Here is a 27,985-nt window from a genome sequence, read left to right on the forward strand (position 1 = left end):
GAGGACCTGATAACTAAAAACAAAGACAAGGAGGCGCTGACAGCCGGAAGGGAGACTTGGCTGCACATCTGTGCCAGACTCCAATGCTCTGGACCGCTTGCTGGCCGAGCTGGGGAGGGGAGAGGCAGAGGGAGCACAGAGAAGGGGCTGGGGGGCTTCCTTGAGGAAATGATGTTTGAGCTGGGCATTAAAGAAAGAGTGTCAACATTGTAAATCAACTATACTTCTATAAAAAAGAGTGTCAATTGATGATGATAATTACAATATTGATGGTGATCGTGCTAAATGCTTGCTGAGGACTTATGCGCCACGCTCTATTCCAAGTGGGTTAACTTATTTATTATTTAAAATATCCCTATAAGGTAGACATTATTATTATTTGCATTTTATAGATGAGGCCATTAAAACGCAGGGAGGTTAACCAGCTTGCGCAAGGCCACACAGCTCATACATCCTAGCACCGAGATTCAAACACAGACAGTTTGGCTCCAGAGCTGTTACCCCTGGGCCAGTGTTCTCAATGTATTGTTGCCCCTCTGAGGAGCCTTTTTAGTTGTTCTTTCTCGTAATCGTCTCCCACTATGAAAATTTAATGCCATAGATTCACCATATATTTGTTTATGCAGTGTGTGTGTGTGTGTATACACACACACACACACACACACACACATATATATATATATATATGTATCTGCTCTATTTTATACATAAGAAAGGAAAACTGCCCCCATTCTCAAGAATCAGTTTCTGCCCCCTGCTGAGAATATATGGCCCAGGCAGTATTGCTTTTCTAATAATAACAAACATAATAATACCACCACCACATTTGGAGCATGTTCTGAGCACTTTACATTATTAAATCTTTTCATCTTTGTGGCAACCACATGAGGTAGGTAAGTACTGTTATTACCCCCATCTTATAGATGGGGTATCTGAGACACAGGGAGGTTAATTAATTCGCTCCAAATCAGGTGACTAACAACGGGGAGAGGCCATATTCAAGCTTGTTTAACCATTGTACTATCCTGCTTCTCCACTGGGGTTATTCCAATGCTTTATTGATCACCTGTTCTGCACCTGGCCCAGGTTAGAGCCCTGTTAGGAGCTGGGAGTACAGCAGGGAGAGACACCAGTCTTGGCCCTCCCAGAATGTAGTTCTGCTGAAAGTGTGTGTTGGGGGTGTGGGAGTCAGGCTAGGCTGTATCCAGGTGCCTAGCACATAGTGGGTGCTCGTTAAATAGTTGTGTGGGGACTGCAGGGCTTTTTGAGCCTGCTGTGATGGAGTGTTCCTGAGAGCAGGTCCAAGAACGTTAATGCCCTGCCCTCCTCCTAGACTCCACCAGGCCCAGGAGGCCCTAGGGCAGCCCTTATCACTCAGATCGTACCAATCCTAGGTGTGTGTATCTCCCCTTCTGGGCTCACTCTTGCTCCCCCCGTGCCCCTGCTTGCAGCACAGGGCCGGCCCAGCAGCGGAAGAGGTGTGGCTTAGAGCTGAGTTGGGGGAGTGGAGGGGGCCCCGCTGGGGCCTGGGGCCGGATTGGGGTCCTGTGAGAGGTGGGGGTGGCAGCACCCGGGCCACGGGTGATGCCCTGTCCATGCCCCACCAGTGGAGAAGATTCGAGCCACCTTCACTGTCCTCCGGGCCTTTGGCTCTGTGTTCACCGGCCACAGCCGCTGTGCCACCCGGTTCTCCATGGTGATGTCACTGGACTTCAACGCCACAGGCCGAGTCACGGCTGCCCAGCTCCAGGTGAGGCCTCTGGGTGGGAGGGAGAGGGGGCTCTTTGGGGCTGCAGTAGCCTCAGCCCCACTCAGCGGGGCCCATGTCTCCAGCTGGAACCCTGGAATGTCTAAATGGTCATCGCTCCCCAGGCCAAGGCCAGCTCCTCCCCACCTCACTCAGTGCCCAGGCATCTCCTCCCCGAGCAAGCGGGCTCACCTGTGCCTCGGAGTATCCCAGGGATGAAATATTCATGAGTAGATACATAATTCAGTCGCTCATTAGCTGGGCCTTAAAAGCGTAAGCTGAAATTAAACAGACGCTCGCTGGCCTGCCGCGGCAGCCCGTGTGTGACAGGCACATGGCCTGTTTGTTCCTCTCTGAAATCACCCGGCCCCTACCCTTCCCCACCACCACCCCGCAAACATTCTGTTTGAACAGAAAATAGGATTAGGTTATTAGAAGGGTTGTTTGTATGTGGAGCTGGGAGAATATCCAGACTCGCTGGTGCCCGATAAATCCCTTTCTGTCCCGGCCCTGAAAGTCTACCGTGCATCACCATGTGGGTCAAGTTATTAAGGGCTTCGGTTGCGTACGAGTGCGTTGGAGGGTGGCTGTAGGCTAATTGTTAGTACCCTTGGATTCCTTCATTGGAATGAGCCTATTGGCATTCATTGATTCCCTGTGTGGACTCTGAATCAGTGAGACAAAGGCCTGGCATGTTTTGATTTGGAGGCGTCCAGCCAAGTTGGGGCCTGAGGTGCTGCCTTGAAGAGTTGGCCTGGGGGTTGGTGGGGGTGTGCGGGCAGCCTAGCGTGGCCTCGTGCTGACCGGGCGCCTGTCCTCTCCCCTGGCAGACGATGCTGTTGGAGAAGAGCCACGTGGCCCGGCAGCTGGAAGGGGAAGGCAATTTCGAGGTTTTCTCCCAGATGCTAGCCGGATTGGACCTGGATCTCAGGTGAGCGACTGGGCTGAGCAGGGACGGCTGAGGGTAGTGAGACAAAGGGCCCCCGCTCTCCAAGGCCCCAGCCCTACCTCTGCCTAGAGCTGAGGGGTAGTGGAGTCCAGTGGTTAGGAATCTGGCCTCTGATTCCAGCTGCCTGGTACTGCTCCTGGGCTGGGTGAACCTGGCCAGGTGTCACCTGCTCTGAACCTCTGTTTCTTCCTCTGTAAAGTGGAAATAGTACCTTGACTGACCTTACAGGATTAAGTGAGATAATTCACATATGGCTCTTTATACACGTTGCGGGGGGGTGGAGGATGTCTGCTGTGACGGTGACATTTCAGTACAGGTTCTGACAGCAGCGTGGGAGGTGGGCAAGGAACAGCAGACCCCAAATCTTCCAGAAGCTCCTAAACTCTGTGAGAGCCTTGGGTGCACCTGAGGTAGCTCAGGGTGACGAGGCACCAGGTGGAACAGCAGAGAAGCCAGAAGACTCATCTGGGAGGGCCTTCTGGGGGAGGTGGCCCAGGGAGTCATCTCTGCCCCTTGCTGACTCCTGGGAATTCTTGGACATGTGGCTCCCTGTTTCTGAGCCTTGGTTTCCTCATCTGTTGAACGAATGCGTAAGGTCCTATCTAGTGAAGTTCCAGGGAGTGCTCACCCCAGGCGAGGGATGACAATTTTCAATTTCCCTCTGCGTCCCCCATCATTTGTCTCCTGCCTTCCACCCCCGTCTGAAGGGCAGGCCCAAGCTGTCCTGAGCCTCCTGGCTAAGGCCAGAGGGGCACCTTACCCTTTGGAGAGAGGGCAGATTGGAGAGGAAACTCCCAGTTTTCAGAGCAGGGTAACAGAGGAGTAAGGAAGCTTTTGGAAGGCCTTCACTTAAGAAGGGCCCAGTGAGGGCAGCAAGTGAGGAATATTCGGGAGGTAGGGCCAGGGCCTGAGGCAGACCCTGGGGCACTGTGTGGAGCCCCATGCCATGATGACCACCTGCCCTGCCAGGCCACTGGTGTGGGTGGGTCCTCCCTTACTTCTGGTCCCTTCTCTGTTTCCAGGACAGAACTGTACCTGCACCAGCTGGCAGACGGCAGCTCCTTCGGCATGGGCGTGTGGCCTAAGGTAAAGAGGAGGTCCTTCTGGGTGTGAGTGGGTGTCTGTGTCCCTGTGGCCAAGATGGGAGGGTCCCCTGTGAGCTCGTCCCTCTGCCACTGGAGTGAGTAGTTGGCAAGGGCTGGTCATGTGGGGGAGTCAGGGTTGCCTTTATGGGGCCTGAGCTTGTCAGGGAAATGAGTTTTGTGCAAATAAAGGGAACCAGGAGGTGGTTTGTGTAGAGGTAGGGACGCGGTCTCCGGGACAGGCTGTCTGGGTTCAAACCCCGGCTCTGACACTTACTGGATATGAAATCTCAGGCATGGACCCTAGCCTCTCTGAATGTCTGTGTCCTCTTCGGTAAAATAACAATAGTAGCAGTATCTGCCTCATGGACCTGTTGTCAGAATTAAATGAAACGACGTGCAGAAAGCAGCTAGCACTGGGCTTGGATTATATCAGTCAGTGGCGGTTTTCTTAGGAAATGTTGTTGATTAATGTGGCTTCCTGGAAGATGGGCCCTGTGAGTAGGGCCTTGTGAGGTGGTATTCAGTTGTTTAAAAAAAGCACATTGTTCACTTGTTTATTTTATTTATTTTTTTATATTTTAAAAATTGTTTTGAGTCACCCACCCCCACCCCCACTCCTACCATCACCCCCTGTGCCAGGCCTGTGCTGAGTGCTGGGATTATGGTCCTCATACCTGAATTTTCATCCTATCAAGAGAGAAAGACTTGGGAATTAATGCAATCATGTGGGATAAGAGAAATGCCAGAGTTTGTACAACATTCTGTACACCAGTGGATAGATGAAAGCTACTTGGCCTCAGTCAGGGAAGGCTTCTTAGCCAAGGGGACATCTGACCTGGGTTTTGAAGGATGAGTAGGAGTTTACCAGGCAGAGGGGAGTGAATCATTTCTACTCTGAAGCCCTTTTCCAAACATACATGTCGGGGAAACAAATGGCACTGGAATAATTTTGTATCATCATGCAAAAAAAAAGAATTTCAGTCCACAGATTCACACCATGTACAAAAATTGACCAAAAAAAATGGATCATAGACCTTAATGTAAAACTTAAAATTATAAAATTTCTAGAAGAAAACAGGAGGAAAATTTTTGTAACTTTGGATTGGGCAAAGGCTTCATAGATATGACCCCAAAAGCACAGTCCATGAGAGAACAAATTGATGAATTGCACTTTGTTGAAATTAAGAACTTCTGCTCTTTGAGTGTCACTGTTAATATGAAAATACAAGCCACAGACTGGGAGAAAATACTTGCAAATATCTGATAAAGTCTTTGAATGCAGAATTTATAAATGACTCTCAGAACTCATAAATAACCCAACAAAAAAGATGGGCAAGAGATTTCAACATAGACTTCCCCAAAGAAGGTACATAGATGGCATGTGAAAGTATATTACACATCCTTAGTCATTAAAGAAATTGAAACTTGAACCACGATGAAATACTACTACACAATTACTGAGTGTCTACACTTGAAAAGATTGATCATACCAATGCTGGTGAGAATGTGGGGTAACTGGAACTCTCATACCCTGCTGATGGGAGTGGAAAACAGTGCACCATGTTGGAAAACGGTCTCTTACAAAGTTAAACATACACCTCCCATGTGGCACGCTAGTCTACTCCTAGGTATTTATGCAGGAGAATGGAAGTGTACATCCATGCAAAATTTATTTTACATGAAAGTTCATTAGCAGTTTTATGTGTAAGAGCCAAAACCTAGAAACTACCCAAAATGTCTATTAACAGGTGAATGGATGAATTCATTGTAGAAAACCATAAAGGTAGTATACTACCTTAATAACTAAATAGTATAATACCTTAATAACTAAAGGTAGTTATTACTACTAAAGGTAGTAATAACGATGAACTGCTGATAAATCCAAGAACATGATGGCTCTCAAAATAATTGTGCTGAGTGAAAAATCTGATGAAAGAGTACAACCATATAACCCCATGTATTTGAAACTCTAGAAAATGCAAACAAATCTGCTGTGACAGCAGACATGTCAGTGGTTGCCTGGGGTTTTGGTTGCAGGAGGAGGGGAGAGAGGATTATGAAAGGGAACTCTTGCGGGTGATGGATGTGTCCATTGTCTTGAGTGCTGATGCTTTCACGGGTGTATATGTCAAAGCTTATCACAGTGTACTTGTTAAAGATGAGTGGTTTATTTTTGCCGATTACACCTCAGTAAGGCTGTCTCACACACACTCTCTCTCTCTCTCTCTGCTGGGTACTATCCACAGAGTGACTGATTAAGTAGGTCTGGGCTAGGGCCTGAGAATCTGCACTTCTCACAAGTCCCCAGGTGATGCTGAAGCTGTGGGTCCAGGGACCCCGTTTTGAGAACCACTGTAGGTGAGTCTGTTTCGCTGGTGAGTGGAGTGGGATGGAGTGAGGTGATGCGGCTCCCCCAGCTTCACCTACCTGACAACCCCCTCCACTGGGGGGACTGGCAGTATGTTCTTCTTTCATGCCTCTTCTCCCGCTGGTTTCCTGCCACTAGGAGCCCAGACTGGCCCCAGGACGGCAGGGGATGCGAGGCCATCCCAGTGCTGGGTTTTCTTTAATGAGGTTGGGCCACATGTATCCATTTGAATCAGCGAGAGCGTTGTTGTTTGTTTTCTTGGTTTTGAGGAGGAGGAGGGCTCAGGCCAGGCCCTCGTGAGCGTCCCCGCCTGACCTGTTTGTTCACAGTCTGCACACAGGAACGGGGCACGGTGTGAACCCAGTCAAGGAGGCGTTTGAAGTGGCTTTCTTTTTTTGTGTGTTTCTGGGGGTTGTTTTTTTTTTAGACCAGTTGGTCTGTGGGAACTGGTAGGGTATTTCTTTGTTCTCACCCTGCTACCTGGCAGGTATGGAGAGTGTTTTATTTGTTCTCTAAGAGCAAAACTACAAGCTGGAAATGGGTCGGTCTTTGATACAAGCCTGGGCTAGTTTTCTGGGATTGGGCCATCAGGTACTGGCTCAGTGAAGGAATTTGGTGGTCAGGAAATCACCCCAAGAATGAGAGTTGTTAAGTACAAGCCCCTGAAGTCGCCAGAGTCAGCAAATAAAAATACAGGATACCTACACCATATTCACCTTGTAACTGATCTAGCAGCATGGTGACTATAGTTAATAATACTGGACTTACTGTACATTTGAAATATCCTGGGAGAGTAGAACTTATGTGTTCTTACCACACACCAAGAAATGGTAACTATGTGAGGTGATGGGTGTATTAATTAACTTCATTGCGGTAATAATTTTACAACGTTTATGTACATCAAATCCTCACATTGCACACCTAAAAATATACAATTTTTATTTGTCAATTATAATTCAGTAAAGCTGGAAAAAATACACGATGCCCGGTTAAATTCGAGTTTCACATAAACATCAAATACATTTTTTTTAACTTAAGTCCCAAATATTATATGGGCAGGCCTGGAGGGTTGAAGTTGTATCAGAGAGGGCTGCCTGGAGGAGGTAAGTACAAGCTGGTCTTGGACTGTGAGAGAAGTTAGGCAGGTGCAGTGAGGCCAGCCTTCCTGCTGCACCGAGCTCCCGATGCAGAGGCAACGGCGGGGGAGAGCCAGCAGTGCAGTGGTTGCAGAGCACAGGGTGAGGGTGTGGGCCCGGGGAGCTGTCAGCTGGAGCGGGTCCAGGTTGTGGGGAAGCCGGTCCTCGGGGGCCAGGCTGTGGGGAAGCCGGCCCTCGGGGTGGTGCTGGCCCTCCATGGCCGCCTTCGCTCGCTGATGGCCAGCTTCCCCTCCTGGTCCCTGAGCTGCGTCCTCCCTGCCTGCCACGTTTCAGCTTTTACTTATTTATTTATAAAATTTATTTATTTTATTTTTGGCTGCATTGGGTCTTCATTGCAGTGCGTGGGCTTCTCACTGCGGTGGCTTCTCTTGTTGCGTAGCACGGGCTCTAGAGCGCAGGCTCAGCAGTTGTGGCGCACGGGCTTAGTTGCTCCGCGGCAGGTGGGATCTTCCCTTCCCGGACCAGGGCTCGAACCTGTGTCCCCTGCGTTGGCAGGCGGATTCTTAACCACTGCGCCGCCAGGGAAACCCCACATTTCAGCTTTAAATGGAACTTATTTGAGATCTGTTAGGGCACCAGGACACATTTGAAATCACAAAGCTTTCATATTATTTTCTTCTCTATAATTTATTTTTCCGCAACCTAGACTGATGTTTTAAAAAAGTACCAGCAGCAGTGGTCATAATAATAATAATAATCCTTGCCTCCCAGCAGTTTGCTTCTGGCTGGCAGCAGCCAGGCTTTGGCCCGAGACACATTAATTTTTTATGACCCAGGCATCAACTGTGGAGGAATGGGCTCCAGACAGAAGGATGGGGGATCAGGCACTCCTGCCAGGGGCTCTGCCAGGAGCTTCCTCTTACTTAATTCTCCTAAGGACCCTTTGACAGAAGGGATTGTTATCACATCTGTTGGTTGGGAGGAGTGATCGGGCTCAGAGAGGTGAAACTACTTGCTTAAGGGCACACAGCTTTTAAGTGGCAGAAGCAGGGAATCCAGGTTGGCCTGACTCCACATGGTCTCTCTTGTTCGTCCCTCGCTGTCATCTCAGGTCTGTGCCCTGGCTGAAGACCGCGTGCTCTGGGATGTGCCCCAGTGTGCACCCTTGGGTCACTTCTTCTCTCTCAGCTTCAGTTTTTCCCCCTGTGGAATGTGTGGAGCAACACCCTGACCCTCGGTCTGCTCCTAGGGTAGGGGCTCAGTAAAGAATCTGGCGTATAGTGACTCTGTCCCTCCCCACCTGGGTGGCCTTGGGCAAGTGCCTTAGCCTCTCTGAGCCTCAATTTCTCCTCTGACAATTGGAGAGACTCACAGCTGCCTTACAAGGTCAAAGCACCTAGTGCAGCATTGTAGGTGCTCAGTTAACCCTTCTCTTCTCCCTCCTTAAATGGACTTGAGTGCCCAGAGAGAACGTGGACCCATCAGTGTTGAGGTAAAGGGAGCCCTTGGCTCTGGCTGGACACCTGTCCTGCCCTCCCCATGGTCTCCATCAAGTTCACCCACCTGTGCAGGCACCCACATTTCTTCTGCCAATGAATAGAGTCAGTGTTCTGCGTTTCCCTCCCAGATCTGGCTCCAGATCCAGGGGCTGGAACTGTGGGAATCCTTCCAGCTCTGGGTTGGTTGGTTGTAGAGACACGGGGGACCCCACCCTGGCCCTGGAGGAGGGGGTGTGGTTTACATCCCCGTGAAGCAGAGTGCGACCCTGGGCCTGAACTGTGCTTATAACCAGGGGCAGAACTCCAGGGGCTGGTCCTCTCGGCCAGGGAGGCCCCGGTGCTGTGCCCTCCACCAGAGAGCAGTGCCCAGCTGCAGACGGTGGCTCCCTGCGGCCCTGCACCCTGTGAGAGAGGCCTGCACATGCCCCCTCAGGGGCCTTGGCACCTGACGCACCATGTCTTCCAGCCCCATGCCCTTCTGCTAGGAGACCCTGCCTGCCTGCCTGCCCAGCACCCGCTTCTCCTGCTCGTGCTGGTGGCTTCATACAGTGCTTCTTCCCAGAATCGCCTCCTTATCCCTCCCCAGAGGCCCCCAGGCCCAGCACTCACCCTGTGCTGTCAGTGTCTGTCTGCACATCTGTCCCCCTTACTGGACTGGGAGCCCCTCAAGGATGGGCCACACCTGATTCACTTGCCGGAGACTGCTGTGCAGCATCAAGGAAGGTGTCCCTGGAAGGCCTGACAGCCTGGGCAAAGGCATGGGGTCGAGCCCAGCATTCACTGAGTGCCACTGTGTGCCGGGCACTGTGCTGGTGCTTTACACACTTCAACTCATTTAATCCTCACAGTGGCCTGGGAGGAGGTTTGGCTGCTATTTTCATTCTACAGTGGTGGAAACTGAGCCTCCAGCGCGAGGGCAAGAGACTTGCGCAGTCACACCGCAGGGACACAGAGCCGAGAGAACACGCAGTGCCATCTGCCTCCAAATCCAAACCTGGCCCTTCTCTGCATTGTCGGAATCTCCTGGGTGCTCTCAATGCAGCCCGGTTGAATGTGGAGAGAACAGTTTGGATTTTAGTTTTTGCACTAACTTACATGCTATCTTGGGGTTAACCTTGAGTCTTTAATTGCATCAGACAAAGCCTGGGCATCTTCTGAGTCAGCTTTTACTTTTTTCACTTTTTGTTTTCAATTCAGTTGAGACATACAGTCAAATGTTTATGAAAGCACTAATTTTAAGTGTACAAATCAGTGATGATTATATTCTTACATGCACCTGCGACCCCACACCAGCTCAACAACTAGAACATTCCTCATTCCAGTAAAGACTCCCTTGAGTCCCCACCCCATCAGAGGTATCCCTCCCACCTGAGTCATCATCCTAACTTCTCTTCCCATAGGGTAGTTTTGCCCACATCTGGACTTCATGTAACCAGAATCCACAGTGCGTGGTCTTTTGTACATGGCTCCTTTGTCTCACGTGGAATTTTTGGGGTTCATACACGTGCTTGCAAGATCAGTGACGTGATCTTTTTCATTGCTGCGTGGTACCCCATCACTGTGCCCTGGCTGGACCACCCACTGTTTATCCATTCTCCTCTTGGTAGACATTTCGGCTGTGAGTTGATTTATCCCACTGATCTGATTTCTATTTTCGTGATTTTGAGGCAAGGACTGGCTTTTGTCACGGCATTATGCAGAGCTGTCTGGCTCCCTAGAAGTTTAGGGAACTGTAAACATCCTCGTGATTCTAATTGCTTTAGATCAGAAGCATATATATTCATCCCTCCCTGTCTTCTGTTACAGCAGAGACCGGGGGAGGCGGGGAGGAGAGAAAAAGAAGCAAACGAGCTTTAGTGGAAGTTTTCTAATTCTTCTGTTCGTATGAGCTAAGGGCAGATGATGGAGTCTGCCTGTAATTTAAAGTCAAATGCTCATGGCTGACAGTGGGAGCCATAATAAATGTGTTGCCACTGTCCTTTTGGTGTCCTTTCTCTGCTACTTTGAAATCTCATAAATAACCAAGAGCATGTTGGTAAGATGCCTTCCTCTCCTCCGTTTGCTCCAGCGGAGCAGCTGCAGTTGCTAGGTTGAGCTCCTTGTTGCTAGGGTTTTTGTGGTCCTGTGGTGCCCCAGAAATATGATGGATCAGTGGAACATGCCTTTGCTATTAATTGAAATGTTTCCACAGCGAATCTCTCAATGTCACTGCGTGCTTTGACGTTGTCCCAATAGGTCGATGATCCTTGCAGGTTTCTTTCCCAGTTAGAAGAAGTGGCTTGAGTGGAGGGGACAAGTGGCCTGGACGGGGAGTCAGAAAGCCTGATTCTAATCCTGTATCTGATACTAACTTGCTGTGTGACCTTGGGCAAGCGTTGTCCCCTCTCTAAGCATTGGACTCCATAAAATTCAAGGACCTTCCGGCTTTGACAGCTTACAGTTCATCACCCAAGCTCTGTAAACAGGCCAAGTGCAAATCAGGTCCTCATTATCTGTTGGACGATTACTGACAAAAGAATTCTCATTGCCAGCTCACTTCCTCTCAACCCAGCAGGCTTCTGGGTCACGTCTCCTTGGCCAGATGGCGTGTGTGGAGTTAGGAGTTTCAGACTAATTTTAATATTCAATCAGACATAATTGGGGGAACTTCCCTGGTGGCACAGTGGTTGAGAATCCGCCTGCCAGTGCAGGGGACACGGGTTTGAGCCCTGGTCCAGGAAGATCCCACATGTCGCAGAGCAACTAAGCCCGTGCGCCATAACTACTGAGCCTGTGCTCTAGAGCCCATGAGCCACAACTACGGAGCCTACGTGCCACAACCACTGAAGCCCATGAGCCTGGAGCCCGTGCTCTGCAACAAAAGAGGCCACCGCAATGAGAAGCCCGCGCACCACAACGAAGAGTAGCCCCCGCTCGCCGCAACTAGAGGAGGCCCGTGCACAGCAACAAAGACCCAAGGCAGCCAAAAATAAATAGATAAATAAATATATAAATTTATTAAAAAAACAAAAAGCAAACATAATTGAGATCATAAATCTGAAAAAGGAAAAGTGACACCCTACAACCCATAAACATCTGCTCATACTATTTTCTCTTTCCTCCTGCTTAAAAATCTTTGGCAGTTTCCCTCTGCGTGCCCCGGGGATGGCAGACAGGGTCTGTTCCAGTTACTGAGGCAGATCATTGGGTGGGGCTGCAAGGGGGGACATCCTGAAAAAAATCTGGACTCGCTGGTTTGCTGTGGGATCTTCATCGATTGGTGGTGTCCGCCACGGGTCCAGGAGTGTAAACAGGGATGCGTGTTTGTCCATCGTGGCTGGAGTTTTAAGCCTACGCCCTTTAATGTTGTGTTTGAGGCCTTCTCCATGGCACCAGCCAGCTTCTCTTGCCGATTTCCTCCCCCACTCTGTCTGCCCCACCTCCAGAAATACCTGCTTCTCTGTCCACGTTCAGTTGAGCACCTGTTGTCTCCAAAAATGTCCTTTGTTCCCTCTGCCCGTCAGGCCTTTTCTTCCATCCGGTTGGTCAGCTCTGCCTATTTGTCTTTCAGACTTCAATCACAATCTTGTCTCATCTTCTGCGACATTCTCTTTGACTCTCTCGAGTGGGATTAATTGGCCAGGCCCTCCTCTGAGATCCCACAGTCCCCCACTTAGCCTGTTTCGCACTTAGTTGTTTTTAAGTCTCTTTCCACTTCTAGCTTGAGAGGTCCTCAAAGTCACGTTCTGGATTTCGCTCACCTCTGTCTCTCCAGAGCCCAGCATGGTGCAGAGCCTCAATAAATCTATTGAATGAACACACAAATCAATAAAAATCATGTCGCCTTCCAAAGTCAGATAGAAATGATTTTTATAACTTTCCCAGCAGCCTGAGTTCTATGTGTCAGTACTCCCCAGCTTAATCGTGGGTAATTTACCACGGTCATAAAATGACCACACATTTCCCCGAGACCGAGCCCTGCTTCCACTTGCAAGTTTGCATTTCCTCCACCGTGACGGCCTGTTTGTCTTCCTCTCTCCCCTTGCTCTCAGCCTGAAGACAAGCAGAGGGCGGCGGCTGCCTTCGCCCAGCTCCAGGGCGCCATGGAGACGCTGGGCATTTTGGAGAGCGAGCAGAGGGCCATTTGGCGGGTGTTGGCCGCCATCTACCACCTGGGTGCGGCGGGGGCCTGCAAAGGTACGTGCTTGCCGCCGGGCTCACCTGGGCCGCCGGCTGTCTCCACCAGCAGGTGCCTGACAAGGCCCTTCTTTCCGTGAGGTGGGACAGGGTCAGCCTGTCATCTTCCACATCTCTGGGACTGCTCTCGGGGAGGCTGCCGAACCAGGCGTGCCGAGGAGGAAGCGGGCTGGGTGTTTCAAGCAAACCGCGTTACCCAGCACTGTCCAGTGGAACTTTCTGTGATGATAGGGAGAGGTTCTCTGTCCAGTAGCGTGGCCGCTAGCTCTACTTGGCTGTCGAGCTTTTGACATGCAGCTGGTGCAACCGAGGCGTTGAATTTTTCATTGCATTAAGTTCTAATTAACATACATTTAAATAGCCACATGTAGCTAGTGGTTACTGTGCTCAGAAGAGACACCCTGAAACAGGTGAGAGGAGGCTGGGTCCACGCACTGAAGGTGATGTTTTCCTGTCTAGACATCTTGGAGATGCTCACACCATGTGCGCTGAAGCTCACCCAGCTCTCCTTCTCCTCCCTAACCTGCTCCCCAGCCTTAACTGTCTGTTTGCTTATTGTCCCTACTTCAGGTTGGTCTCCCTCCCCCATCCCTATCCAGTCGTTGACCTTGCCCTGTAGTTTTTTTTTTTTTTTTTTTGCGGTACGTGGGCCTCTCACTGCTGCGGCCTCTCCCGTTGAGGAGCACAGGCTCCGAACGCGCAGGCTCAGTGGCCATGGCTCACGGGCCCAGCCGCTCCGCGGCATGTGGGATCTTCCCGGACCGGGGCACGAACCCACGTCCCCTGCATCAGCAGGCGGACTCCCAACCACTGTGCCACCAGGGAAGCCCGACCTTGCCCTGTAGATACCTTCTGTGACAGCATTGCTGTCTTGACTTCTCTATTCTTACTATTATCACCTTAGACTAAGTATTTGCTAGTCCTTTTTTTGCTTGGACTATTGCGGTAGCGTCATTGCATATGGCTTGGCTCTATCCTCGTTGTGGCCACTGGGCTCCTTTCTAAAAGGTAGACCTGTTGTGCCATTCCCTGCTTAGACTCCCCCGAGGCTCTCTTGTCTGCTACATCAAGTAAAATTCCTTGACTTGGCATTCAAGGCTCCTCGCTTCCCTAACCAGACTCTGTGCCATTGCTTTTGGCACTATGAAAGGTCCCAGGGAGACGGTCAATATCAAGAGCAGTGTGGCTCCCGCCTTCTTGGGGCTTATGGTACCTTATACTGTGATTGTGTCTTTGTCTAGCTGCTTCCTGTAGAGAGTGGCTTCCTTTGGGCCCAGAACATAGAGTTGGAATTTACTTTTTGAATGGATACACGTGTGCATGGAGGTCTGTCCTCTGGAGCTATGGGTTGACTCTGGCTGACATTCTGGGCCATTCCTCTGTGGGGCAGCAGACTTCTTTGGAATATGCTGGCATGTTATTCCTGCCATTCCCATACCCGTGGGCCTTGTGGCCTGTTCTTTTGATTTTCATACACTTGAGCTGCACTGGTCCACCGATTTGATTTTGGACATTTCTAGAAGTTATGCTGAGTCAGAAATAGGTAGGGTAGGGAGTCCACAGTTGGTCCAAGCCAAGGGCAGACATGCATACCTGGGCAAACATGGAAAAATCAAATGCCACTTGCCTTTTCCAAAAATCAGCCATGGGCCATGCTTAATGCCCTGACCATCTGGAAATCAGCCAGCTTTGTAAATGTACTGGGATTGGGGATGTCATTGCACAGTTCAGATGAGAAAAGCTGTTGAAGGTTTAGAGTTAGGGCACAGGCATCTGTAGATGGCGGATGTGTGGAAGGAAGCAAACCTATTTTACAGAATAGAAAACTGAGGCTCAGAAGGTCTAGGTGCAGTAAACTCCAGGCTGGGGCTTCCCTGGTGGCGCAGTCGTTGAGAATCTCCCTGCCAATGCAGGGGACACGGGTTCGAGCCCTGGTCCGGGAAGATCCCACGTGCCACAGAGCAGCTAAGCCCGTGCACCACAACTACTGAGCCTGCACTCTAGAGCCTGTGCTCCGCAACAGGAGAAGCCACCACAGTGAGAATCCTGTGCACTGCAACAAAGAGCAGCCCCTGCTCCCCGCACCTGGAGAAAAGCCCACGCATCAACGAAGGCCCAACACAGCCCCCCAAAATAACTCCAGGCTATGGGTGCTTGAGGGAGGCAGATTTGAGTTCAAAACCAAACTTCTCTGAGCTTCAGAGAGGCCTTCTGTTTCATTGGGCCAAGACTGGGGTTGGTGTGAGGATTAAATGGAATAAAGAAGAGAAAGCTGAATTAAGCTGCTTTCCCCGGAGGCACACCCTGAGACCAAAATTGCATGTAGGCTTTGGGGGAGGGGGTATCAGGAGGAACCAATAGGGAAGAAAGGCAGGTGATGCTGGAGCCTTAAGGAGTGGATTAGCTCTGGGAAGTGGGGGGGCTAGTATCTATGGGGACCTCTGGGAGACTCTGAAGAACATGTCTCCTCATCGAGTATTATCCGAGGGGCGAGGGAGCTGGGATATTGATCTATACCGCCTCCTGCTTCTCCCTGGTTGAAGGTTGCTCCTGGGAGCATTCTCCCCTGCCCTTCCAGCCTGCCCCGTGCATGAGCTGAGCATGTTCTGGCAGCCAGGAAAGCAGAGAGGTGCAGACAGGTACCTGCAGTGACAGGCCAGGGACACGTGTGGGGTGGTATGTACGGAATGGCCAGGGCGGGGGGTGGTGGACAGATCATCCATGCTTCTAGCTCAGGGCAGTCCCCCAGTAGATTGTGTTGTTGAGCCTGGGTTAGGTGACTCTCCCAGGGTGTCACAGCCACATGCCTCTCTGCTTTGCTCAACTCTATAAATAGTCTTGCTCCCTCCCGGCACTCAGCAAAGCCTAGGGAGAGAACAAGGCGGTTGGCACCTACCTTCCAATTTCGATTGTCACACTTGAACCCTCTCTGCCTCTGATGTGACAAAACAGAGGCTAAGGGAGCCCCTAGTCTATTGACCTGTCACCAGAGAAGTTTGATGCCTGACTTTCTTCTCCTGAGGCTCATGGGGCACCCCCTCTGATGTGGGCTTAGGACTCATACCTGTAGCTGCCTGTAACGATAAAAGAGAAAGGTACATTTATAAATATTTTATTAATACATGATTATGGCAATAATTCCTCCCAGCCTCCTCCCACCCCACCTTATAAATTATTTTAAGAGGAGCTGCTGTCAGTCTGCCTGAGAGGCCTGCTTGATGATTTACTTACTATATATTCTGCTTTGGAAGATTTCATAATAGGTTGCTCTAAAATCAGCTATTAAGAATTTCAAAGTCATATATAAATGTCTTTGCTTTGTGCCATAACAGATCATTTCGAAATATATTAAGAATCATTTCCGTTAATCAGGTTTTTTTTCATTAAAACGATACTCTCCTCGCAGCGCACCCAGCTTCCTTAACTTATTTTGAAAGTCCTGATCCTGTTTTTAAAAACCAATATCAGTCCCTGTGGGTAGATTTCAGGCCTTATAACTGGACTTGGGATTTTTGAACTGTTTCAGCAGTAACGACAACCACCACTAATATTGGTTTAGGGTTTGATGGTTTCAAAAGCACTTGGACCTCTCTTGTGCCTTTTGATCTGATTGGATTCATACAGTAACCTGGTGAGGAAGGATAGTGCCATGGGTAAGAGTCAGCCTCCTGGCTTGGCTTCTCTGAACCTCAGTTTCCTCCTCTGTAAAATGGGGCTAATGATGGCACCCACTTTTTAGGCTTGTCATGAGGATTAAATAAGTCAGGGCCAAACGTGTGGAGCACAGGACTTGGCTCACGGCTTTATAAGAGAAGAAATGCGGTTTACCTGACGTCGCACAGCTAGCATGTTCCAGAGTGAGGTTTGGACCCACGGCCGGTCTCCCTGCAAAGATCACTCCCCTTCCCTAGACTTTGCAGAGGGCTGTTAGGGTCATTCCTTGCTGGAGAATTGACCTGTTTTCCTGGGCCCTGTGCTGAGTTCTTATAGACGTGATGTCCCCGAGCCTCCTCTGCCCAGGAGGAGCAAGAACTATTAGATGCCCATTTTACAGATGAGGAGACTGAGGCCCGCCAGAGAGGTTCATCCTCATCCCCAAGGGCACACAGCTAAAGCCAGAGTTGGGATTTGGACCCAGGTCTGCCCAGGCACTGAGCCTAACCTCTGAGACGACACCTCTGGTCTCCCTGGCCCTGTGTGCTGCTGCTTCTGGCCTCACAGGCTCCAAGGGCTGGTGATTTCACTTTTTCACTGGGGTGCCCTGTTTTTACTCATGACACTTCTGACACCAAATGTGTGGGGTTTTCGTTACACCAACCAGTCCTCTGATTCTCCGGACACCAACTGGGTGTCCTACAATTTAGTCCACTCCTGATACTACTTGGAGTTAGTGCAGGTTATGGGCTCGGTCCCACAAGACTGTACCACTTCAGACGCTGTTCATAAGTTTGGGCCACCTGTACTTCTGATGGACCAGCTATAAAGTTGGGCTCCCACAGACCCCTCCTTGGTTTGATAATTTGCTAGAATGACTCACAGAACTTAGGAGGACTTTTACTTACCAGTGCCTGTTTATCGTAAGGCATACAACTCAGGAACACCCAGACGGAAGAGATGTGCAGGGCAAGTTATAGAGCAAGGGGCTTCCCTGCCTTCACTGTGTGACCCTCCCGGCACCTCATTGTGTTCAGTGACCCAGAAGCTCTCTGAGCCCCATCGTTTGGGGTTTATGGAGGTTTCATTACACAGGCATGATTGATTAAATCATTTTAATCAATCACGGCCCCAGCACACTTCTGGGGGCCCCTGAGTCTCCTCTCTTGGGGGAGTGGCATTAGGTCCCCACTGACCCCTGAGTTCCTGCAGGGCGCTGCCACTGTGACCTTCCCCCACCACCTTCTGGGTCCCTCCAGCCCGTATGACTTGGTGTTCTTGACCCCAGGAGTCTGGCTGCCTGTGGGGCTCTGGATCACCCTGTCATCAGCAGTGCCCTGGGCAGTGTCGGAGTCAGAGAGGGCACCCACCCTAGAATGTGGCAGAGCAGCGACACGGGCATCTCGAAGTCAGCTAGTCCTGGGTTCAGGGCTCAGCTTGGGCTCTTACTTAGCTGTGTGTGACCTCGGCCAAGTTCTGGGGCTCGCCCGAGCCTCCTCTGCAAGAGGGAGAAAGGGCGGCAGAGAGCCGTCTGGGGTGTCACGCATGGCTGCGGTGCTAGTAATGCTCTCGCTCTGGGCTGCCTCCCATGGGCAGGCCTGGTGGCTCCTGGCTTGGCCGGTCGGTCATAAAGAGGCTGTGTTCTTCCCTCTCTCTGCACTGTCTCCACCTCCTTTCTGTTTCTCAGGCTCACTGTCCCTGCTGGGTTCCTTGGGAAGGCCGTGGGAGGGGGCACTGGGGGCTGCTTCGGTATGGCAGGCAGAAACCCCTGGGTGATTTGACGCGGGATGGTTTGCTGTGAACCAAGACTCATGGCCTGGGCCGTCCCTTAGGAGCCATCAGGGAATCATTTATCCAGCCTCGTGTTTCTTTCCTTTGGCAAAATGTGGCCCATGGAACAGTCAGCTGGCACCCATGTGTTTTGAATGGCAGCAAACAGATGTTCTCTGGAGCTCACTCGACAAGGAGAGGGCGGGGGAGGAGGGACACGCTGGGCCCTGCAGTGGGCGGAGCCGGCCTTGAGTTCAGGCTCCTCCACCTCCTGGCTGTGTGATTTAACCTGTGCAAGAGACTTCACCTCTCTGGACCGCAGCTTCCGTGCCTGTAAAATGGTAAAACCCTGTCTACCTTCTACATTGTTAGTCAGGTGATGGCTGCATCCTGCCCACCTGGCACATGGGTGGGGTTCAGCAAGCCCTGACTCCCTTCTCTTTGCAAAGTGCTTTTTGTCATCTGTTGGCATCAAAGCCTGCCCTGATGTGGGCCGGGTCGGGGTGGAGAACTCAAGCCCCCAGGGAATGCAGCTCATTGCTTAAGGGCACATGGTGAAACCTCTGTGCTAGTGAACGGCAGCTTCAGAACCGGGGTCCAGTTCCGGACTCTCAGTGCAGTTCTCTTTCCACAGCTTCGAGGAAGGTTCTGAGGGCCAGGGAGAGTGTGGGGTAGTGGTCAGAGCAGTCAGGAGTGACACAGTCTTGTGCTCAAGTGGAAGTGAGGATTCCAGCACTTGCTAGCTTTGGGACTGGTCACGTGACCTTGCTGCATAATAAATCAGCCCATGTTGTTCCGTGGCTTGAACAATGATCATTTTATTATCTCCCCAAGCTCCTGGGGATCTGCAGTTTGGAAGGGCTCGGCTGGGCTGCGGTCAGAGGGTGGCTGACCCAGAAACAGTGGGGCTGAAGTTGCCGGGACTAGCCGGGCACCTCCGTCTCTCTGAGTCTCAGACCTCGGGTCCCCAGCGTGGGCCTCTTTGGGCTTCCTTGTGGCCTGGCGGCTTCGGGGCTCCAAGGAAACTTCCAGAGAGCAGCATGGAAACTGCATCACCTCTTCTGAGCTGGCCTCAGCTATCATGCAGTGTCACTGCTGCCATGCTCTATGTCACAGCTTCAAGGGCCAGGCAGTCTAGACTCTAACCCTGGATGGGGGAGTGACGAGGTTCGAGAACATGTAGGGTGAGAGATACTGGTGTGGCGATATGTTGGTCTTGAGCAAGGAACTTAAGCTTTCTGAGACTCAGTTTTCCGACCTGTAAGATGGGATTGAAAACAGTAGTGACTTCACAGGTCTGCTGAGCAGATGAAGTGAAATGTATGTCAAGGGCTAAGCTCAGTGCCAGGCACTTGTCAGAGCTGCTGTTGTGAATTAGGGCATCACAAAGCTTGGAGATAACTTCCCGGCTCCCTGCTGGGATGGCAGGAGGATGCTCCTGGGATTTCTGCTCCTACTTTTATTACCAGTGCCCCCCAGTATCCTCTGATGCCCCTAAAGACCCTTTTCCCACAGGAGAGTAAATCAGGGAGGAACTCGGAGCCCTTTTTGCAGCAATAAACAATTCTCTGTCTCAGGACCTCTTGGCTGTGTGAGATTAAAACCAGTCACGACCCTCTTCTCAGGAATGTTCCCTGAACAAAATGCTCCCACGGTCTTGCTGTCCTCCACGTCAGCCCAAGGGTGGGAGTCACTTACCTGTGTTCTCTCCTTTAATTCCCACAGCAACCATGACAGGTAGGTAGGGAGGGAATTCCCACTTGGCAGTTCAGGCTGCTGAGGCTCAGAGAGGTTATGTAACTTTGCCGAGGCCAAACGGCACCGCGTGGTGGAGCCAAGGTTAGAATCAGTGCCTGTCTGCCTCCAAAGCTAGTGTCCTTCTCCTCTATGAGGCCGCTCATCTGGCCCAGTCCTTGGGTGCTCAGACCTCCACCTCCCCTCTAAGAGCAGCTTCTCAGCTCCATCCCCAGTCTCCAGTCTCCACTCCCTCATCTGGAAGGGCATCCACTAAGCAGAACCGAGGCAGGAGAGCTCGGAATCGAGGCTAACAGCATGGGCTCTGGGGCCAGGCAGACCTGTGTTTCACCCCAGTTCTCCTGCGTGATCTGTGACTCTCTTCACCTCTGAGGCTCCGTGTCCTCATCTGTAGAATGGGGATAGCAGTCCTTGGGAGGCTTAAGTTATTCAGTTTGAATGTGTAAAGCTCGGCCACCCTTGTGTTATTGCTATTATCATTGTTAATGGAAAACCTGCCCACCATCCAGGCATTTCCCTGGCAAAGCTTGAGTCTACAAAGATGTCTCGGGCTGGTCTTTAATCCTCTCCAATCCCTGTGGTCCCGTGGCTGTAAGAGATGTACACCCTCCTCCCTAGAAAGTCTGAGACTCTTTGTCACTCTGCCCGCTGTCCCTCATTACTCCATAAAAATGACAGTACTGCTCAGAATCTAAAATAACAAGGATGTGTTATCTGCCTTGATGGCCGAGTTGCTTTGCTTTCCTTTGGCTCTGAAGGCTGATGGGAGGTTTAATTTATTTGTCTTTTACTAAATTTGCCAGTCTACTTGTTGCTGACCCCATTGCCTAATATATGATGCAGTCGGGCCCATGTATAACCCGGGGGGGGGCCCTGTAATGGAGTGATGGAGGGAGGCTGCCAGTCGGCCACCACTCCGCGCCTGTCCTAGTAAAGACATCAGTCCCTGAATGGATGGGACCGTGACTCGGGGGGCGCCGAGGGGCCCGCAGGAAGAAGAGACGATTGTAATGATGACAGGGACCCAGCCCCCTACCTTCTGCTGGGACCCCGCCCGACATCTAGCAGCCAGGGGAGTCCGTCCAAGGATAGGAAGAGGTGGCCTGATGCTCCCAAGCCCGGATAAGACCCTGAGCACAGAAGGCCACGGGCAGTAGTAACAGTGATGCTGTCAACGCAAAGCAATCACCATATATTCAAGCACTTGGTGAGTGTTTTACTCTTTTTATTGTTTTAAAACAACTGCATAAATAATACTGTAAAGTTGTCTTCCTATGAAAAATGGAAACAATACAGACGAACACAGAATGTCGAAAGCAGGTCCCCCCTGACTCCCTTGATCCTCCTGACCTTAAAGGTGACCGTTGTTAAGGTGCAAAGGTGACATTTATTACAACTGATGAGCCAATACTGATACACAGTTATTAACTGAAGTCCTCAGTTTACTTTGGGGTTTGCCCTTGGTGTTGTACATTCTCTGGGATTTGACAGATGTGTCATGTCATGTCCTGTGTCCACCGTGACTGTGTGTCCAGGCTAGTTCCACTACCCTAACAGGCTGGCTTTTTTTTTTCCTCTTAAACTTTTTAATTTGGAATCATCATAGATTCATAAGTAGCTGGAACAGTAACACATCGAGTCCCTGACGCCTTCCCCCAGTTGTGGCTGTGGACGTGGCTGCAGTCCCTCTCAGAAGCAGAGAGTGGCCGTGGCTGTGTCACTGTGTCCCCAGTGTAGGCCTCACCCTCAGGCCTTGCAGACTGAGCACGAGCTACACCTGTGCACATGACAACTACGGGGGTGGCTGGCTGTCGCTGTTATAATATAAACAAGTTCACACCGGCTCCATTTCCACGTGCTCTGCTTCTCCGCGTGCCGGGGCCTCTCTGCCTGTGGCTCACAGCAGCGCCCCTGTTCTCTCCCCTAACTGCAGGGCTCGCCCGGCGAGGGGGCCTCAGTCGGTGTCGCACTCCTCCAGCTGATGAGCGTTTGGGCAGTCTCCTGCTTTGGGGGGCATACATGTCTGTATATAGAGGCGGTGCAGGGGTGAGCGTTCTGGAGCCGTGGTGGCCTGGACCTGGGCCTGCTGGACCAGGGGGCGTGTTTGAGGTTGAACATTTCCATGGACACAGCTCGATTCCCCTGCCTGTATTCACAAGAGTCGGCTCACTGCAGCCTCACAAGCCTGGGGGGGATGTGGGACTGGAGTCTGGGTCTCTGAACACCTGGGCCGTGGCTGCATTCATGCTGCTCCGTCCTCCCCACCCGCCCCCCGTGGCCTCCTTTTCTCCATCCTTTTCCTCCTCCCCCACTCGCCCTCTTCCCCCTCCACTCCCCCCTTCCTGCTCTCCTTCCTCTCTCCTCTCCCTCCTCTCCCTCTTTCTCTCTTCCTTTTCTTCTTCTCCTCTATGCCTGTTGGATGGTAGGCCCTCGGCAACGCCATTCTTATATTCCAAGACGAAATTTCCATCTGATCAAGGGAGGGAGACCCAGACAGGTGCGTTGGAGACGCCAGGAGAAAATTCTAGGCAGGAGACACCCAAAGTTCAGAGGGGTCAGCCCCACCCAAGGGGTCCTAGGGCCTGGGACCCTTGAACCAAATCTCCCAAACAGAGCAGAAATCAGGGAGGATGCTCCAGACAGAAGAGCCTCGGTGAGCAGAGGTGTGGTGGCCCGAGCAAGGCCTGGGGCCTCCGTGTCCCCGTCTGCGAGGCGCCAATCCCTGGCACCGGTGCTGCGGGATTGAGAGAGGATTACCATGTGGCCCTAGAGCAGGCCCCGCACCCCCGAGGCTGGTCCCCGCCTGGACCCTGTCCTCCGCCTGCCTTCCCATGCCCACGGGCCCCCAGCTGGTGGCTTGGCTCCCTGCCCGACAGCTGCCACAGCTGGGCCTATTCTGGGCCACAGGCAAGGATTGATTCTGCATTTTCTAAGCATATTGAATTCATTTGTTAAGCTGGAATGGCGGCTGTGGGATGTAAACAGTTATATTATAAAAGCCACAAGTCCCTGAAGTGGCTGATGCTAGAAGGCTTCCCTGCCGGCAGTCCCGGCCTTCAGGAGGGCAGGGGGAGGAGGATGGAACCCCTGAGAGACCCGACTTCAGGTTGGCTTAGCCACTCTTGCTGGGTGGCCCTGCAAAAGCCCCTCCCCTCTTTCTGGCCTCTGTTTCCCATAAGAAATAACAGCAGCTGACGTTTATCCAGTGCTTACAAGGTGCAGGTACTATTCTAAGAGCTTTGGCCATCTCAATGATCCCCTGGAGTAGGCACCATTACCCCATTTTACAGATGAGGAAACTGAGGCTCAGAGAGGGGAAAGGACTTGCCCAATGGGGATGGATGGATACTCTCTGGCGTCTCTTTTAGTCTTGCTTATCAGAGACTCCAGGAGGCTGTGGCTCAGTGAGGACCTCACCATACATGTATGTCTCACCCTTCAGTGACAGAGCATAACAATACTGCTGACAGCAATGATGATGATGCTAATGATGGGGTTAGTAAGCGTTACTGTTTACTGAGAATCTGCTCTCTGCCAGGCATGATCTAAGTGCTGTGCATGGTTATTCCATTTAATCCTTGTAACCCTATATGGTGGGTTATACCCATCTTATGGGTGAGTCAGTGGAGGCTCAGAGAGATAAAGGCAGTTATCTAAGGTCCTGGACTCAGGAAAGGGAGGAGCTCAATTTGGGACTGAGGAGTTCTGTCTTTGAAGCCTTTCTCCCTATTCTTCATGCCACGTTCTGCCGGGTGGTCCACAGTGTCATCAATAAATGGGGAATTAGTAAACATACCTTTTCATATGGTTCTTGCACTGATGAAATTAAGTGCCAGGCATGTGGTGAGTACTCTGGAAACACCAGCTGTTGTTCCTGGGCTTCCCTTGGGCCCCAGCTTCAAAGGAGACAGTGTGATAAGTTGAGGGGGACCCCTGCTCAGTCTACCTTGGTGAGGGACCCTTGAATATGGAAAGAGCGTTGGACTGGGGGCCAGCCAGAGCCGGGTTTAATCCTGGCTTCTGCCTCACTAGCTGTGTGACCTCACACAGGTCACTCACCGGCTGTTGGTTCCACCCCTGAGCCTTTGCTCCTGCAGTTCCCCCAGCTGATGAGTGATGCCTTCGACTGAGGTCTCCCTGGTGACTCTGCTTCTCAAGTCGGATTACCTGCTCTAGGGACACTCCCAGGCAGTTTCACACCCAGTGTCTTGTTTCATCCTTATAATGACCCATTGGGAGAGGAGCCATCCCATTGTACAGATGTGGAAACTGAGGCTCAGAGAGGTGAGTTTTCCTGTTTGAGATCTTGCAGCCAGGTGGAAACTACCTTTGGATGCCCAGCCTCTGGTTCTTTCCACAACTGCCCAACATCCCAAAGATGCCACGCCTTTCCCCTTAAGCCTCTTGATCAAATTAGTCCAGGAGACCCCTACCCATGCTCCCCTTCTCCTGTCAGCTCCCGATGCACGTTGGCATACTCAAGATTAGAGCAGTCCTGCAGGGAAGCAGCCCATTTTGGTTGGTTTAATTGGATGCTGCCCCAGCTGATTTGTCCAGCAAGCCCTCTTTGTCCAGAATGCTAGAGCATCAGGGGTGGTCCACGTGTTGTCTTTCCAGTTGATAGGGCGTGAGCAGTGATTTATGTTGGATTATGAGTGACTGAGCAGCGATTTATTGACGGCTTGTTGGCCAGGCCTTACGGGGTGCGCTGACTGCAGATGGACAGGTGACTTTCTCTAAGGTCTGTCCAGGTTTGCAGGGCTGTGTGGCACCCAGGAACAGCAGGAACAGGTGGGAGCCCTAAAAAGCAGGAAGAGACTCAAAGTTTTAGCCTTTAAGACAGTCCCATTTTCCAGGATCCCAACAATTGAACTTGACCTGACGTCCCTGGGCAGAATTCTCAGAGTGTGATCATAATTCTAGACATTTATCCAGCAGATCCTGTGCTAAGCGATCTGCATCTGGAACCACGCTGACGCTTCACAAGGACTCCATGGGGTAGATTCCCATTTTACAGGGGAGGAAACTGAGGCACAAAGAGGTGACACGGTTTCCCCAACATCACGTGGCTTTTGGCAGCGGAGGTGGGATTTGAACCTGTGCAGTCTGTTTCTGGAGCGCTGCCTTTTCTCGTAGCACCCACAGCCTTTTAGGCTTATCTGTTCCCTGCAGGTGGCCTCCTCCTTCACAGCCCTCCGAACTGTAAACCTCTGTGTGAGGAAATGTGAACCGGGTGCGCCGGCGTTATAACTAAGTCACATAACATTCAGTAGTTCAGCAGCAGCATGGCTACTGTTGGAAGGAGAGATAACTTGGTTATTCATGAATGTAGGAGGTCACAGTAATTGATAGCAATTGAACTCACGGTGCATGAGGGGAGAACGGTCAGTTATTTTTTCCTCTTTCTCTCTTTCTCGTTTTTTTTTTTTTTGTATTGAGCATAAACGGAAAAACCTGCCTTTGCAGGTTGAGCAGTTCAGAAACTACAGTTGCATAACTTTCCCTTACTCCTTCCTTTTTTTCTTTTTCTTGTTTCTCCTTTATTCATTCTTCTATTCAAATCCCCTCCTGCCTCTTACCAGCAGAGTGATCTTGGGCAAGTGACTGAGGTAAAGCAGATTGCCCGCAGTCACCTGGTTGATCGAGGGCTCTCTCAGCTAAGCCAGTATTTCCTAAACCGATGTCTCCTGGGACATTAGATCAAGATACTCTATAAAAGCATTCCAAGGCCAAATAAGTCTGAACAGAACATCCCCTTCTTGGAACGTCATATGATATACTTTAAAGGCTCTGAGATGGCCCAAAGTTAAGAAACTTGTTTCACCAAAGCAATGACCAAATTGGTATAATACAGAATTCATTTTTCCCTAGTGACACTGATGAACTATGGAGCAACCGCTATGAGGAGCCCCTTTGGGAAACTCGGAACCCCAGCTGCGTGGCTTCTGTGCCCCGCTCCATATCCCTTTGGCCACCCGGGGAGTTTCTGACTCAGCCCTGCCCTTGGTAGCACATTGGCTGGGGCCAGGCCTCACCTCAGATGTGCAGATGGCTTCTGAATGACACACAAAGTCACACACACAACAGAGCAACGTGCCAAGAACTTGGCTCCCTTTCAGAGAACCTTCTGAGGCCCTCTCTGAGCCTTGGCACTTTAAATGGGTGCAGCTGCTGAGACAAGGGTTCAAGGGATAGACTTGCATGTGGGAGGTGATCCCAGGAAGTACTGGGAGGGGCGTGAGGAAGGGAAGTAGGGAAGGAAGGCAGCCAAAATGAGTGTCACCAGGGCTTCCCTAGTGGTGCAGTGGTTGAGAGTCTGCCTGCTGATGCAGGGGACACGGGTTCGTGCCCCGGTCTGGGAAGATCCCACATGCCGCGGAGTGGCTGGGCCTGTGAGCCATGGCCCCTGAGCCTGCGCGTCCGGAGCCTGTGCTCCACAATGGGAGAGGCCACAACAGTGAGAGGCCCGCATATCACACACACACAGAAAAAAGAGTGTCACCAAAACCAGCTGCCGCTGTGAGCAACTGGGGCTCTTCCCACTAGGGACCTCTGGGGGGCAGCGTAGAGCACGCACCCGAGTTATCGCACTCAGAGGGCCTTACCTTTGTCACTGCTTGAAGGCTGGGAATGTTAATTCAGTGCCACATCCCATGCCCTGTGCTTCAGCAAATGCCAGTACAAGAGAAGGCCCTCAGCTGTAGGGAGCACAGGAAGCCCCAGGGGACACTGTGGGGCAGCAACAGCTCTGCTCTGGTCCACCCACCATGTTGCCTTCTGAAGTCTGCCCCCGTTTCCTTTTGACCTCACCTACAGCCCACGTGTATGCTCAAGCTAGGTCTAACATGGGATGTTGGGAGTACCAGAGCCGTCCTTAACCCCATGCCGTGACCTGGGGGTCCGGGGACCTAGACTCAAGTTCTAGCCAGCCGTTTACCAGCTGTGTGACTCAGGGCAGGGCGGTATCCCTTGCTGGGTCTTGGTGGCCTCTACTATAAATCAGGCCTAAGAGTATTCAGCCTGCAGACCTCGCAGGGCAGTTGGGAGATCAGCCAAGGTCATAAAACCGTCCTCCCGCCCCATGTAGACCTGTCCAGGTGTGCATCCTCCAGGCCATGGCGAGATGCATGGGCCATTTGTCACTGAGCACAATAATAGAGCTGGTATTTGCAAGTAGTTCTTTAATATAGAACTGTTTCAAGGGTGGGCGGTCCTATCAGACATGCATTGTATTTATGTAAATCCAGCCATGCAAAGGCAAATGTGAGGCCAGTGGTTACATATACATATTTTTTCATATGTCATGGGCCCTAAAGGCAAGCGACCCATTTGCTTTGGTGTTCCACTGGAGGGGAAGCTGGCAGTGTTGGACTTAGGGAAATATGCTACAGTACTGTACGTTATGGGCAATTTAAGAGATCCTCAGGGTAATTTTAAGGGTACTTGATATTTCACCTTAGACTCTGGTTTCAGAACAGTACCCCCTTATGAGAGAAGGCTCCTCTGCACAGGCCCATGCTTAGCATATTGAGAGCTGGAGTGAGAAGGCTTGAGTTCAAATCCTGCCTCTGCCACTTACCAGGTGCATGACCTTGGAAGGTCACCCTCTCTGCGGCTCAGTGTTCTCATAAGTCAAGGGGAGATATTAGCATTGACCTTGTAGGGCTGCAGGGAGGGTTAAATGAGGCAGCGGTGTCCAGTGCTCAAGCCCAGTACCTGGCCCTGGGAAGGGGTACTGTAGGTGCTGCTGTCTGATGCTGTGATGTTAAGGTCGCCTTTGTAATACTGTTGGGCGTTTGCGTTCTGACTCTTTTTCTTGGATGGGTGAGACAGAGGGTGGGTGACGGGTGGGGCACCAGGGAGCATTTCCTGCGGTTCACCATCA

At 51.3% G+C, this 27,985-nt stretch overlaps 1 protein-coding gene across 2 annotated transcripts in view; it reads left to right on the forward strand.

Moving 5' to 3' along the window:
• MYO18B (myosin XVIIIB) overlaps positions 1 to 27,985 on the forward strand; it is a gene marked incomplete at both ends in the record, with an annotated part of 226,000 nt that overhangs the window by 18,457 nt on the left and 179,558 nt on the right. For both annotated transcript variants that reach the window (XM_079717540.1, XM_079717539.1), the window contains 4 exons: positions 1,608 to 1,750; positions 2,578 to 2,678; positions 3,719 to 3,782; positions 12,777 to 12,921. In XM_079717540.1, coding sequence (XP_079573666.1) covers positions 1,608 to 1,750; positions 2,578 to 2,678; positions 3,719 to 3,782; positions 12,777 to 12,921 — 453 coding nt within the window. The remainder of the gene's footprint in view (positions 1 to 1,607; positions 1,751 to 2,577; positions 2,679 to 3,718; positions 3,783 to 12,776; positions 12,922 to 27,985) is intronic.

Source organism: Hyperoodon ampullatus (genome assembly GCF_949752795.1).
Source record: "Hyperoodon ampullatus genome assembly, chromosome: 13".
Classification (NCBI taxonomy): Eukaryota; Metazoa; Chordata; class Mammalia; order Artiodactyla; family Ziphiidae; genus Hyperoodon; species Hyperoodon ampullatus.